We start from the raw sequence: 16,163 nt of genomic DNA on the forward strand, positions 1-16,163 counted from the left end.
ATGGAATGGGTTTCAATGGCTGAGCACCTGCATCCAAGCCTTACATCACCAAGCAGACTGCAAAGCATCAAATGCAGTGATGTTAATGTTAAGCACCGCCACTGAACTCTAGAGCAGTGGAGCCAGGACTTCTCGTCCAACATCAGTGTCTGACCTCACAAACGCACTTCTGGAAGAATGGTCAAAAATTCCCATAAACACAGTCCTAAACCTTTATATATATACATATAAAAGTTGTGACGCTGTGCAAACTATACATAAAAACTGAATGCATTGATGTACAAATCATTTAAACCCTATATTATTTTGAAAATAGTACAAAGACAAATGAAATGTTTTCCATTTTTACTTGATATAGGATTTTAGCTGCTCAACTTTTCAGGGTCTCATTTGTCATATTTTTTCCAATTTTGGTGCCAAATGTTTTCAGTGAGTGACCAGTCTGGACTGCAGGCAGGCCAGCTTAACACTTGGACTCTTTTACTATGGAGCCATGCTGTTGTAATACATGCAGCATGTAGTCTGGCATTGTCTTGCTGAAATAAACAAGGCCCTAACTGTCTGGATGACAGCATATGTTGCTCCAAAACCTGTATATATCATGCAGCATAAATGGTGCCTTCACATACCATCATACCATCACGGATGCTGGCTTTTGAACTGTGCACTGATAACAAGCCAGACAGTCCCTCTAATCTTTAGCTCGGAGGATGCAGGGTCCATGTTTTCCAAAGAGAATTTCAAATTTTGATTTGTGAGACCACAGGACACTTTTCCACTATCTTAAATGAGCTCGGGCCCAGAATAGTTGAAGGCATGCAATGGTTTCTTTTTCGCATGATAAAATTTTAACTTGCACTTATGGATGCAGTGATGAACTGTGTTCACAGACAAGGGTTTTTGGGTTTTCCTGAGCCCATGTGGCGATTTCCGCTACAGAACCGTGTCTGTAGTGCCACCTGATAGCCTGGCCTGAGAATCATGGCCAGCCAATAATGTTTTATAATGTTCAAAAAACAAAAGAAATTTCAAATTTAAATTTAAAATAAAAAATTTAATTTCAACATTTTGATTTTCTGCCTTTGTACTATTTTCAATTAAATATAAGATTTAATTGATTTGCGCATCACTGCAGTCTGGTTTTATCTACATTTTGCATGACATTTGCTGTTAGAGTCTTTGTATGCATGTTCTATCTGAGAGGAATAGGAACATGTTCTTATTAGTGTGTATCAGCCTTAAAAAGCAAGGCATCATTGTAAGTGCTCTGTATTTCAAGCTCCAAACCACGAGAGGGCAGTGTTTATCAAAATGATTCCAAACAGTTCAGTAAAGATTCTTGTGGCAATAAATCATTATCCCAGATGTTGACAGTCTTACAGGAGCGCATGTCACACATTCTTGCTTATATTGGTCAACTTTAGTCAGTTTAGTGTTTTTGTCACCAGCACTGTTCTTACAGAGAGAGATGAGCTGCTTTATGAGTTCTGGCCTGCATGCCTGTGTCTTTAATGGTGTAGGTGGAAGAAGAACTTGCGTATCAAATCTTTTAGTGTAACACTTTTACAGCTGACATTATGTAGCCTTCATTATTACAGTCCTAATTTACCCATTTGTTTAGTTCTTTCAAATGATTTATGGATATAAAATGAGTCGTCATAAGACTTTCGCTTTACAAACAACTTTCACTTCAGATAGACTTACATATGTGGCTGTGTCACTGTGTGACATACTGTTGTCTATAAAAATGGACAACTGCACGTTGTATAGCTAAAAAGTGAGTAACAGCCATCTTAAAGCCTGAATTCTATGCATTGGTATAGATACTGTAACTGTATGACACACAGGGTTGAAAGCCACATAAGCAAGTCCATTTGAGATTACTTCATTACTCTGCATACATGACTAACACGTCAACAGAGTCATTCAGAGTGGTTTGGTGTCATGGTGTTCACAGTCATGGTGATAGAAACCAGACATCTGAGAAGTTGAATGCTTCCAAAGGCCTCCTCATGGAAAGTTATTACATGAAATGGTTATGAATAATGTTTTGCCCTAAAACATACTTTAATACATTTATTTTAATCCATTCATGGTGGAGGAATACAAGAAGGGTGTTCAATGATAAAATAGTCTCTCAAAACACTTATTTTTATGGATTTGCCATCATTTGAACATCATCTACGTAACATATATAAACTCAGACGACATGTAGATTCACTGGTGGTTTTACATAGTAAAGAAATGGCTATATTTGTATTGCAGACATTGTGACCCTGGTTCCTATCACCACCACTGTAAAGAAATCTGAGTCAGTAAGTGTCTCTACAATGAACCATTTCACATCAAAACACTTTGAATGACTTTGTTCACATCTCAACTACTAAACTGTGCAGAAATAAAAAAAAAAATTCAGTGGATTTCCTCTTTAACAACTCAATACAGTTTGGGGCAAAAGTGGGATGCAGTGTGATTAGGCTTGCAGTTACATTAGCTCCATGTTTGCCTCATTACTCCAGCACAAAACTAATGAAGCAAACCTCAGACACCAAACATGCCTTGGCGGATTAACTACGTTTGGGGTGAACTGAAAAATGTGTAAGTTTTATTTTTTGCTTTCAGTGTTTCAAAGAAAAAAGGGATGAAAATGAGGTTTTATGTTTACTATCTGCATTGTTGGTCTTCTGCGGACCATGGAACAGTAGGAACATAGAATAGCATCACCAAAAGGTTGTAAAAAAAATATTTATTGGCTTAAAAAGATGGGCTCATTTGTGTCTATATGTGATCCCATGCCAAATATGTTGTGACTTATTAGACAGTGATAGGAATGCCATGCCTACAACACGGATATAGTCATTTTCTTGACCATCCAAAATGACCGGTAACATTTTGCCTTACAATACCCTACATGTACCATTTTTAGGCCAAAGATTCATGTCAAAACGATCATAAAACAATGTCTCAAATATCAGGAATAAGCCATATTCATAACCAATTACTATAATAACTTTCTGTGAGGGAGCTCTTAGAAGCTTTAAACTCTTCAGACATCTGGTTCCTATCACCACTATTGTGAACTATTGTGACTCCATAAGTTTTTTTTTTTTAGAATGGTGCAATTCATATCAAACTACCCTGAACGACTTACAAATTAAGCATTTAATTATGTAGAAAAAGCTTGAATTACCTATCTCTTACTTTGTAAACCGTAAAAATTCCACTGCCTGTTGCATTACATTAGCGAGCGGTTGAGGCAGGTAGGGGTAGAGTGGAAGCTGTAGGCTTGTCCATATCAGCAGCGCTGTCAGATAAAAGCAAAGGAGAGAGAACAAGTGCCTGTCTCTTTGATCTCTTTGGTCCTGTTGTCCATGTCAGGGACAGGACAGCCAGAACGCTGTAAACGTATCAGAGACGACTGTGTGCACGTGCTTTAGGCTTATATAAGGGAATGGGTGAGGGGTGGTATGTGCAAGTGACAAATGGACAAATGGAGAGACAGGTGTGAGCACTGGACAGCCTATACCACAGTCAGACTCACACATAGCTGCTGTCGAGAAAGAAGCCATTTGCCTTCAGTGGGTGAAAGATCTTTCTAGACAATGAAACATGAGAATAGCCACTGATGGACCATCCCGAGGCAGAGTAGTGCTGTAGCGCTGCTGTGATTCTATATCCTCAGCTGCTAGTGTTCATTTCCTCCTGTTCATTCCTCCTTTACTGCATTCTACGGTACTAAACAGCTAGTCTGAAACTAAATGCAGTGCTGGGTGATTCATAAACCATTCATAAACCACATAGTTTATAGAAATATATTATCGCTGTCCAAAGAAAACAATGGATCTCCATTTTTGTTGATTTTTTGTTTTCTACATAATTTCAACACACTACTTGTCTTTTACTTTGTCCTTTGTGGAGAAATTTCATGATGCATGGACCAATAGAAATGCTCTAAATTCACTGGGAACAAAATATTTTTACATAGACTTACATTGAAAGGTAAGATTGTTTTTGCCTTCTCCTGTAAAGTTACTATTTTGGAGATGCTTGTTTTTCATTGGACAGCGACAATATACTAGTGTTACTGAACTCTCCTAAAGCCTGAGTAGACTGATAAATCAATGTGATGATCAGTTATTAATCTCAGTGTTACTGAGCGCTGCTAAAGCCTGAGTAGACTGATAAATCAATGTGATCAGTTATTAATCTCAGTGTTACTGAGCTCTGCTAAAGCCTGAATAGACTGATAAATCACTGTGATGATCAGTTATTAATCTCAGTGTTACTGAGCGCTGCTAAAGCCTGAGTAGACTGATAAATCAATGTGATGATCAGTTATTAATCTCAGTGTTACTGAGCTCTGCTAAAGCCTGAATAGACTGATAAATCAATGTGATGATCAGTTATTAATCTTAGTGTTACCAAGCTCTTCTGAGGAATGATCAAACTAATAATGTTCTCAGTGCTGACATACTTTAGAGAGATAAGCTTAGCATCAGTATTATACTGGATTCTGCAGACTATGGGGCAAGCAGTGGACTAAAGCAGACACAGAAAAGAATAATTTTTGGAAGTTAATTTAAATTACAAGCACATTTTTCATTCAATGCTTTAAAAGAATAATTACATGAAGAACACTGCCAACTGTAAGAAACAATGTAAAGGAAAAAATGGAAAATAAATTTTCTTTCCCAAGATGTATTCTAAATTTATTTAAAATGTATTCTGAATATGTTAGTTTTTATCTATTGTAATGGAATACACTCCTGAATACATTTTGTACAGTCAATTCAGTATTAACTCATCACTATTTTCAACAGGGTGTCACAGTATGTTTTCTTCTACCACCAAAGTGTACAAACTGTGTAACGTTATTGCAGTACACTGTATAAAGATAGAACAGTTTGATTTTCTGAGATGGAACATCATTACAATTGGATCTTTCCACACTACCAAATAATGAAAATAACTGCATGGCAATTGCCTCTGCAAGCTTAACCCGAAAGCATTTATCTATTAGCCTGTACTACAGATCCCTGTGCGTCCACTCATTATACTGTCCAGTTAGAAGACATTAACAGTGAGCAGTGTGGTGGAAAAGACTTTGCATGGGCAGTAGGAGAGCTAACATCCTGTTAAATGGAGGGAGATGGAGCACGTGAGTGGCCCGGAGAGAGTGTGTGTTTGTGTGTGACTGTTTTTTATGCCGGGGGGTTTTGGGTGTGTGTGTGTGTGTGTGTGTGTGTGTGTGTGTGTGTGCGTGGTATAGCACAGTGAAATGTGTGACTTCAGCAAGCCCCTGGCAAGAAGCCACTCACAGCAGAGTGTAGGCATGTGATTAATAGGACAGAGTAGGAAGGGAAAGAAGTGAGTGTGAAGAGAGGGAGGACCGGAGGGAGGAGAGGAAGACTGGGATAGAATCTCTCGTGCCCTGTGCAGTTTGTGTGTAGCAGCGTTCTTATTCCTACCTCATGCTGCAGCACACTCACACACACAGCTGGACCCTCTCTCTCCTGCCCCGCTTTACTACTCTGCACATGGGGTGGGCAGAGTGGATTAAAGGCCTGGACTTCACTGACTGGAGCTACTTTACCACTCTGGACACTGGAGTCTGAAGGACCGCAGTATGGATGGCCAATATTTGACTGAACCTTAGGGCTCTGGAGCTTGAGACGTGCTTTGGTGCTACAGTTTGGAGAGTGCAAAGTGGGCAACCAGTAGATTTTGTATGCAAGATTGGAGAATCAGCAGTCAGTGGACACTAGACTTTGGACATAATGGTATAGATACTAGCCAAAATTTCTTTGGATACTAGGTTTTGGGCTTTTGGACATTAGCCGGTGGACATGAGTTTAAATTCATGGATCATCAGTAACTTCATGGCATTAATTCTTTTGTCCTTACATTTTTTAGACATGAATAGATTTATGGATCTAGTTTAGATCCATGGTGCATCACCAGGAATTATGTGCCAGTAAGTGATTATCACAATAGCCAATATACAGTTGGACACTAGAGTTTGGATATTATGACATTATTAGCCAGTGGACACTAGAGATTAGGTTTATGGATCACCAAAGACTATTTGGATGCTAGAGCTTGGATATTGTGGTATGTATAGCCATTATATCTCTGGCCACTAGACTCTGGATATTGTCTTATGGGGAGTTAATAGTCAGTGGAATTTGGATCAACATTAATTATTTAAATATCAGAGCTTGGTTATTGTATTTGCCCATATATCTTTTGACACTATAGTTTGCAAATTGCAATATGAATTACACTAGAATTCGGACACTGCAATTTGAATAGCCAATATATCTTTGGACATTGCATAGTGGGTGATATTACCACCTTTGGGGAGACACACTCTCTCACTCACTAACTCACCCTACCACTGAATATATAGTCTTTCATACAGTGCAACTTCCCTTCTAACAGGATTCATGAGCAGAATAGAATGGCACTGTGAAGGCTATGGCTTCTCTGACTGAAGACAAGCAATCCATTCGGGCTACATTCTTTAGTCTTCCACAAGATCATTTACTCTAAAAGAGGATTCCTCCAACCTATCTGTGCTGCTTTTTGGAGAGGGACCGCTGTAGCAGAAGTGCTGTGGCTTGAACAGTAAACAGTAAGAATGGAAAAATCCATAATGTTGTAGTAAAAATGGACTGATACAGGTGATGGTAGAAGATAGACGGTTCTAGTTCTGAGATGTGTAAAGGCATGGATTTGTGACATTGCAGCCATGCTGTGTGGTTTACGGAGAGAAGGACGCAGCAACAGCGGTGAGTAGCTCCATCACCTACATCTCTGCTTGATTACCACTATTTCTCCATCCATGTCTATACACTTTCAGGAGGGGAGTTCTTTGGTGTGACGCCACACCAAACATCATTTTGGGTTCCCTAAGGAACTTTAGCCGTATGAGTCTATAAAAAATCATCTTTGCATATTAGGAATCTCTTAAGTGTTTAAAGAACCTCCACACAATGTAGAACTTGCTACAACCATACGTTCAAGCCAAGAACCAATTAGGAACCTTTATGTTTGCGAGTGTCCAATCTTTCTGTCAGAGTCTCTTTCATTCTGTCTACTCAACTCATTGGAGCTTTATTGGCATGACTGTCACAGGATGTGAAGACAAGCTTGATATTTTATGTAAAATGAAACAAAGCAAAGTAATTTAAACAGATAAACAAATGATCGAGGGCAGAAAAGACTGACCAGGCACCACAAAACAAGCATGATGGACATTGTGGTAAAAAACAGACCCACATGGACTACAAGAGGAGGTATAAAATAATCCACTTGCATAAGGAAAAACAGGATTTTCTTATTCTAGTTCAAAAATGATTAAAAGGCACAGAGAAAAATAGGACTCTTAACAGCCATGTAAGACCTGGTGGACCACCAAAACTCCAAAAGCAAGCTGCTTCAGATCTGAAAACATCCAGAGGCTTCTGTCCATTCTTACACTGTGAGAAGACAAATCAGCACTATGGGTCTGAAAAGATGTGTAGCTTTGTGTGCACTCTTTAAAATTAAGGTACCAAAAAGGATTCCTTGCACAATGTTACAGAAGAACCATTTTTGGTTCTCTAAAGAACCTTGTAACGAGTGGGTATTTGGAGAACTGCTTTTGCAAATGAGAAATGTGAGAGTAAAGAACCTTTTTAAAGTTTAGAGAACCTCAACAAATGTAACGGCTCTGAGAAACCTGGTAATTTTCTGAAAAACCTTTATATTATGAGAACATTTAAAAGCTTCTTCACATGCACAAATCTCTTTATCAAACATGGTTCTTTAGGGAACTTTACAGGGCGAAGAGCCTTTGTGGCACCATATTTTAAAACATTTACCACTTTGGTCCAATTTATTTTTCTTTATTGTTTTTAGTATAGTTTAAGAAGGTTGTGGAAGTGCACTACAACACAGTTGATCATACTTATTTTTAGATCATTTATATATATATATATATATATATATATATATATATATATATTTCTTTTTTCTTTTCTCAATTGAATAACATTCAAAGGTCCACAGTTAAAAAGCTAAGATTTGTTTTTAAAGTTCAATAAATGCATGATGTTTCCAGTCAGTGAGTAATCGTGTTAAGTAATCGTGATCTCAATATTGACTAAAACAATTATGATTATGATTTCTGCCACAATTAAGCAGCTCTATCTGCAGGGGGTGTACAAAATAATGGAAACACCACATGAGATGCTCATAGCCATCAGCCATTTTATCTGGTACAACTATAACATAGGTCCTCCACTCAAATAATATCTGGTCAGTGGTTCTAAGGTGTTCCTTTTCCACTGATGGGTAGAGAGTGACTGATAAATTGTGCATCAACACATGGGCAGTAACTGTAAACTTACCAAGCGCATCTGCATTATAGATAAACCTGATAAAATTGCTCATGAGTATAATGTATTTCTGTTATTTTGTTATGTACTACACATTCTATCTATCTATCTTGTATGTAGAAAGTTTTTAGACGGTGCTGGGGGGCTTTATGCCCCTCTGAACAAAGCTGCTCCAGAGCATCTCATCAGATCATACAAGCTGTGTGCCACTGAATACCTGCACCAGGAATGGATGCGCTACACAATTGCTGAATTGTCTTTATACTTTTGAGCTATTTAACTCTACACACTAATTCAGAAGAGACTAAGCCAGTTCATTACTGTTGCTTTACCTTTGCTTGATCATTGTTCGCTGCATATGCACAGCTCTGAAGCTTATACCACTTGCCTGGTCTAATCCGGAGGTATTTGTCAGTGTAAATGGAAAAGTATGTTCAGTGTAGACATTTGAGAGTAGTATGACAGTCAGGTCTTGTGTGGGCACTATAAATAAGAGTGCAGCGCTGAAAATAGGCTCTGAGCTTCCACCAGCATTGTTAGAACATCCGGCATTTAACCTACATCAGGAATGGTGTCATCGTAAGCAGGGCTGCTGGAGTGCCATGCTCTAAATTAGTTTCAGACTTTTAATTGCCTTATAAAATGAGTTGTGTTGGCCCACAATGATTTCTGAAGTTTACTTTTTATAAAGCATAGTTACTAGACTGTGTGTGTATCTGTACTGCTTGAATATTAGGATATGCATCTCACTTAAAGTACTATATGTATAGTCTGGATAAAGTCTGGATATCAGTGGCTGATTGATTCTGATCAGTTATTGATAGTGTTTCTTAAATTTAATTTGTTTTCATTTTTTTCGTCCTCAGATAAGCAAACAGACTGTCTTCCTTTGGCTGGTTTGGGACTTTGGACCAACTCTAATGGTATTAAACCAGCAAATATTGGAAAAACACAAATTCTCCTTCCATTTTTATCTGATTATGTTCCAAATTCAAAGTCAACTTCGTTTTCATTCCACATGCATGTTTTGAGTGAGGAATAAAATATAGCTGGATCATTTTAATGAAACATCCACTTTTCTATCTGTCCATAGGAGTCAATGGTGTTACTGATCGGCATTGTTGTTACGCATAAGAAAAGTAACACCAGAGACATTTTTAATGAAAAAAAAGCATATACAAAACGGCTGCTACAGAGCATCAAATCACGTGTTGTCAATCATGGAATATCCAATAAAATATGGAATTTAATCCATTTGTATTCTATTTCTTCACAATTACCTAAGACTAAAGTCCGTCACACCAGTGACTTCAACTAAAAGTTTCATATGAAATCATGAGCTAAATGAGAACATTTCTGATAACCGAAAAGACACAGTGGACTCACCATGTGCTTTCCTTCAATAGATCCTAAAAAAATAGGTAAAAAGAAGTGATTTTTATTTCAAAATAAGAGTTTTTTTTGTTATGTAGTAACACCAGTTACACGACTCCTTTCAACAAATGACAACTTTCATTATATATTTTATAATATTCATTTGTTGATTATTATTGTTATAATATTTATTTATTTGTATCCTGTATGTCATGTAAATCATACATTTCTTAGTAATGTATAGATTATTGCAGTTAAAATTGCAGAAAAACGTGTTTTTTTACCTCAAAATACAGCACTCACTCTTTACACATTACTGTGTGGACAAGCACTTCTGTGGCGCTTGGAATTCAATATGATGGATTAGAAAAACAATATTGCTAAATTGAGGCTCAAGAAGGGGTAACTGTTAAAATAACTTCTTGTTTTATTTTAGAATATTAATAAATTGTAGCCCTAAGATGTTTTTCAAGCATAATATATCTGTAAATGTATCTATGGACACAAAAATGGAGGTTTCCATAGAATGACTCAGCTACATTTAACATGAAATAGAAGCAAATTAGCAGAAATAAATACAGTACATAGACATATACTTCGCAAAACATTGCACAACAATCATCATAGCCATTCAGTGCTGGACCGTAGAGACTATACAGCAATGACAGCTGGTCATAATATTGGATATGAGGGCTGAAACACACTGTAGCATCGCATTTGAGAGTTTCTTTCCAGCTACAGCAGTGAATCAATGAAATGAGCTGTCTAGCTAGCTATGCTTAAATACTGAAGCGTACCATTAGCTAGAGGCTGTAGCAAGCTAACAGAGCAATCACACCATGTTTCACAGCAGCACTGGACTTTTCTCACCAACAACATGAACAGAACAGGACAGGTTTTTACTGAAGGAGTCTATAAAACAGCAATACTCAAAAACATTAAAAATAATTCACCTGAATGCCTGTTAGAAGTAGCCATAAGCTTGAAACATCCATGTTACTTGCCCCAAATGTCTGTGTACAGATGCTATAGCATCATGTATGGGTGCTAACAGAAATTAGGATTATTCAGTGGTGAGTATAGCTAATTTCTGATGAATAATGCTAATTTCCAATCTAAACTCTAATTTTATGATGCTATAGCATCTGTACACAGGTACTATAGCACCTCTAGCACCTGTGTACCTTGGTGCTAACAGAAGGTAACATTATTCAGTGGTGAAAATCAGATAAATACAGGCTTCTCATGAAGCAAACGAAAATGTATCTTCATTAAACATTGCCATGTTAAGCTCATACGTAGCTTGTATCTGAGTCTGAGTGTAAACAAAGTGAAGAAGTTCATATTCATGTGTGCATATACTGAACATTTTACAACAGCTTTGAGCGTGTCTCGACAGGAAGGAGGAGCGGGCTGCTATGGGCTTAAATGAATTTTGAATAACAAATCAAGGGATCATTTCACTGCATATAATAAATCACAATGTATTTAGCACAGAATCGCAGAGCAGCTGTGTGAATCTACAGTCTACATGTAAATCAGGCCCTTCTAAGACAACTTATGTTTTTGTTGCTAGTTCTATTGTTCTTCTACTGTTCCACAGAAGTTCAAAATAATCAACCTATAGTAAGACAAAGGGACAAAGGGACAGAGGAAAAATGGTCCTGTTGGTCCTCAGCAGCAATGACCGTTTTAGTGTCAAATGCATACGAAGTGAATGAAATAGAATATCTCACAGGTGAGGTGACTGGGTGCATTTGGTGCAAGAAGGAGACTGTTCAGCAGTCCAACTGCCTGTGGGAAGAGGTTGTGACGACCCCCTGTGCGTCGTCACAAGGTGGATTTGCCCCGTTTGATCTATAGCTTGCGTCCAGATGAGAGGGGTGTAAATAGTCCATGTTGGACTATTAAGTCAATATTTAAGTAAATATTACTTAAGCAGAAGTGCAAACTGTCATTTTTGTGATGTACAAAAAAGTGTTGAGTGGAACGCTCCTCTTTGTTCTTTTACACTCAGCCAGGAAATCTCCATGTTACTCATGTAGCTCCTTGCGTGTGTGTGTGTGTGTGTGTGCGCTTTGTGGAGAGATGCTGTTGATGTTTGATGACTGTCATGAATCTGATCAAGGTTGCAGCACTCAAGAGGATTTTTCTTTTATTGTTCCAGATGACGGCCCGTATTCTAAAGGGAGTAAGGAGTCTGCAGTGAGTGACAGCAGTGTGGGCTCAAAGAGACGCAGTATTGCAGGTATGATATGCAAGTACAGCCAGAGACAGAAAACGTCTTTCTCAATTATAAATGGAAAAAAGTATAGAGCCCTGCTGTTGACATCCCATATAAACAAAAATAACGTGTGGTGACTTAGTAAGGCATGGGAATGAGATAATTAAGTCAAGACATAATTAGGGCCATAATAATGCCTTGATCACAGCTTATTAGGATTAATCTCATTCCTACGCCTTAGTAAGTCAGGGTTTATTAAGGCATGATCTCGTTCACACACATTAATGCTGCATAACCACGCATTATTCATACTGGATATCACAAGCAGGGTTTTATAAAAATGTACTAGAGTGAAAGTAAAGCATTATATACATTTGAACATATTAAAGTATACAGATAATCCTATTGAACTAATTCAAACTACAGTTCCACTGTAAAAAATAAAAAAAAGATTTTAATTATTTGAAGTATTCAGACCTCAGAAATAAGTTAAAGATATACTAATTCATCCACCCGATGACCGCTGGGATGGGCTCTAGCACCCCCCTGCGACCCTGAGGGAGAAGCGGCTTAGAGAATGGATGGATATACTAATTCATCAATTATAGAGAACTTTCTACTAGAAGGTGGTTCTCCCAAACTTTAAACCATAATTATTTACTTTTTATTTTTCCATTTTTTAAATTGTTTTGATTTGTTTTAAAGTGAAGTAGTAATTTAGATTTGTCATGAATTTAATTCTTAAATAAAAGAAGTCTTTATTCAAAAAATGTTGTCCTATGTTTTTGTGTCACTACTGAAACACAGAGTTTTAGTCCATGGGTGGAGCCTTATTTTAGCCACACCCCTGTATTTTAAAAGAGGAAGTGAGACTGCATCCCTGTCCCTCATGGCCACATGGTGAGCAGTTAAATCCCATTGTTTTGATGTAAACATGTCCCAAATTCAGTGAGGAACATTAAGAGTTGTCACTAACGAAACAGATTTTCTCCAGTTAATTAAATGTTTTTTTTTGTTTGTTTGTTTTAATGAAAAACATTGTGATTTTAAGTGTGTGCAGCCGTTCAAAGCTGTGTTTGCTAGTCGTGGACTGGCTAGTGTTTTTGTGTTATGATCATAATTGTCACTACCAAAACAGTCACTGTTGAAACATTTGGTTTTGTTAGTGTTATGATTGTACTGGTAGGGGAAAAATGAATTTCAATCATTTGTTTTAATAAAATAAACATAATTAAAGTTCAGATTCATTAAAAGCAAAATCAGTCAAATGTCCAAAATGTGTTTTAAACTTATATAACAGAAGAGCTGACCTGTCCATGCTTACCCATAAGTGCATTCTTTTGTAGCAACTGTTGTAATGCTGGACAAGCATTTGTGGGCAGAGCAGGGATAGGGCAACTGTAGCATTTTTTATTGTGAGGGACTCATGACAACTGTGTGTGTACAACCTTGCCTGAAAGCTGACAGATTCAGCCTGCACACACACACACACCCACACACACACACACACACACAACCACATATACACACACTCACACACACATACACAACCACATATACACACACTCACACACACATACACAACCACATATATACATACACACACACAAACACACACACTCAGAGTGATAGTCTTGTGTGCTGAGGTGATCAGACAGCTTGTCTGTGCATATGCTGATGCTGAACTTTTTTCTCTGGTGAGCTCCATACACTTCTGCTTCCTCCTCTGTTTCCTCTGTTCATCTCTTTCTCTTTCTGTGCCTTCCTCTCTCTGACCTTCTGTGGTTTTGGTTAGGAGCGTCTATTGATCTTTCTTCTATTGATCCATTATGGTCTGACTTTGTAAAGCATTTGTAGAATAGCTGTGTAGCCACTTTTTTACCCATAACTCTGTATCAGTTTAACTACAACACTGTTGTGTTTCTGTGTGTAAAATGTCCTGACGCTGTGTTGAGTTGCTAGCAAACAATGTGGATTGAAAGAGGCGGAGCGAGAGAATCCCGCTCTGAAAACAATTCACACTTATTCACAATTACAGCCGTCTCGAGATAAAACAATCCGGACGACTGCGGCTTTCTTCATGTCAATAAATTGTGTACATCTGCCACAATTATAATACAAACAATTAAACACATAATAAACACTTTTATTAATGGTGCAAGCTTGATCACATATAAAGACAAAAGCTTCTGTGTTTTTTAAATCATATAAATTTCAATAGAAATAATATAATATAATATATTCCATAAATGACATTGCGATATGAGTTCAACTGAGGGGCCTCAAAAACTGGCAAAAATAGCATTTAAAGGCCCTGCACAGTGGAATTTTTTCCACAGTTTCATATTTCTCAGTTATCTTCTAATTTTTCCCAAAAAATTACATTAAAAATGTTTTGTATTTTCTTTTTTTCTGTCACCTTTCACAATTCTGCTGTGTGGACATGGACCCTGGTAGACTGATTGACAGCCTCTGCGTCAAACATAACTGCCCAGTCAGTATGCTGCAGGCTGGAATTCAGACTGCATCAATATGGCCTTACTTGTATAAACCTGAAGATGGAGATTTCTGAACCTGGCCTGAACCTGAAAATCACAGTCTTATAGCAGCTTCTCAATGGAACTCTTTACAGCCAGATTTCTGTTAGCCTGCTAATCGAAGGTAATGCATTTCAACTGTATTGCTAACATGAGGCTGAAGTCTTTACTCTCCAGCTTCTTGTTCGAATTGTCCAATTCCACTTTAAAGGTGCAGCAGTTACAGTCCGGTACCTGAGGACAATGCAAAGACGGAGCAGTACATGCGATGGCGGTGTACAGAGCCAAACAGCCATGAAGGCAAAAAAGCCATATAAAACAGCTAAAAGGGTGCATAGTGTCGCTCCATATGCTCCATATTGGATTTTCATCCATCTTCTGCCTGCACGTTACTGCTGGTTGATGTGCCTCCACATCAGAATGCATTGCAGCAGAAGTTGAAATGGTTTGAACTTTTCCGATGCTCGATGATGCTTCTTTTCACTGCATACAGACACATTTCTTGTCTGAAAGAACTGACACCGCGTCCTAACTGAGATACATTAGAGGCCTGTGTTTCTTACACTCGGCAGCCTCTGGTGTGTAGCCACCCTTATTCAAATGTTCCTGTTCCACTGTAACTGCTGCACTATTTAAGGTGGAACAGGAAAATTCAAACAAGGAAGCCGACTTCAGCCTCATATTGTTAACTGTACATTTGTAAAGCCAAAATGTAGAAAGACTGACCATTCTCCATCTTGCATCCAAAAACTGAGCATTTGGAAATGTGTGGCCACTGTTTGCCAGTGTCTTCTCTTTAATATGTTAAATTCAGCAAATAAACAGTAACTGTGCGTTAAAACTTAAGTTATTACCTTTTAACTTATTTTCACTTAAAAATAAACGTGGAGCCCAAATTCTGTGCGCAACTGTATTATGAGAGCAACCAACTCACTGAAAAAGACTGTTATGCTTGGCGTGAAAAGAAGAAGACGACCAACAGGAAGATGAATATATAACACATCATGTAAAATCAAAGGGCCAATTTTTTCAGAGTTGATTCTCTGCTGACTCAAATGCTCTTGAAACTGCATAATTTATGACTTATGATTGTTACATAACCTCACATAACCTGCCCCTTGGCTGCTGTAATTGCCACGTCCTGTATTCAGAAACAATTAAACAGTTTACAACCAATTATGACAGGTTTAAGGTCACTGTCGCCTTTAGAAATCAGTTCTGTCTCCATTACTCTGTGCTAAAGATGTTAAATGCAAGGCTAGTGCTGTAGCGCATGCTATGAAGACAGAACTAGGCCACATTTACTTCTTGTTATTTAGCTGAAGCTGTTTGATTGTTTGATTATTATCTAAGTATCTAATGTTTATTATTATTATTATTATTATTATTATTATCTAATCACTTTTCAAATAAGAGCAAGATCATTACTGTGTAAGCCCAAAGTATGTGGGAACAGCACCCCCTTTTGTTTTGGATGTGTCGTTTCAGGCAAAAACCTGAAAAAAGGGGCTACAATTTAGAACACATTCTCTTACATTATGTTGGGACACGTAATGGTTGTATCCTGACAAATAACACTGAAATCATTCAAACATAATTCATACATTTTAGAGTTTCCAAAGGCATTCAAGCTTCGCCAATCCTGGT

At 37.8% G+C, this 16,163-nt stretch overlaps 1 protein-coding gene across 6 annotated transcripts in view; it reads left to right on the forward strand.

Moving 5' to 3' along the window:
• Positions 1-16,163, forward strand: part of grip2a (glutamate receptor interacting protein 2a) — a 65,386-nt gene that overhangs the window by 1,236 nt on the left and 47,987 nt on the right. For 3 of the 6 annotated variants that reach the window (XR_005129829.1, XM_017720441.2, XM_017720443.2), the window contains exon 2: positions 11,923-12,003. The exons of 1 other annotated variant lie outside the window; for it this stretch is intronic. Coding sequence is in view for 4 of the 5 variants with exons in the window: in XM_017720441.2 (XP_017575930.1) it covers positions 11,923-12,003 (81 nt within the window). In the remaining variant the exon portion in view is untranslated. Of the gene's footprint in view, positions 1-5,460; positions 6,792-9,247; positions 9,305-11,922; positions 12,004-16,163 lie in introns of those variants that run through there. 2 more of the 6 variants (XM_017720442.2, XM_017720444.2) reach the window with 2 other exon arrangements.

This window comes from Pygocentrus nattereri, chromosome 28 (genome assembly GCF_015220715.1).
Source record: "Pygocentrus nattereri isolate fPygNat1 chromosome 28, fPygNat1.pri, whole genome shotgun sequence".
Lineage (NCBI taxonomy): Eukaryota > Metazoa > Chordata > Actinopteri > Characiformes > Serrasalmidae > Pygocentrus > Pygocentrus nattereri.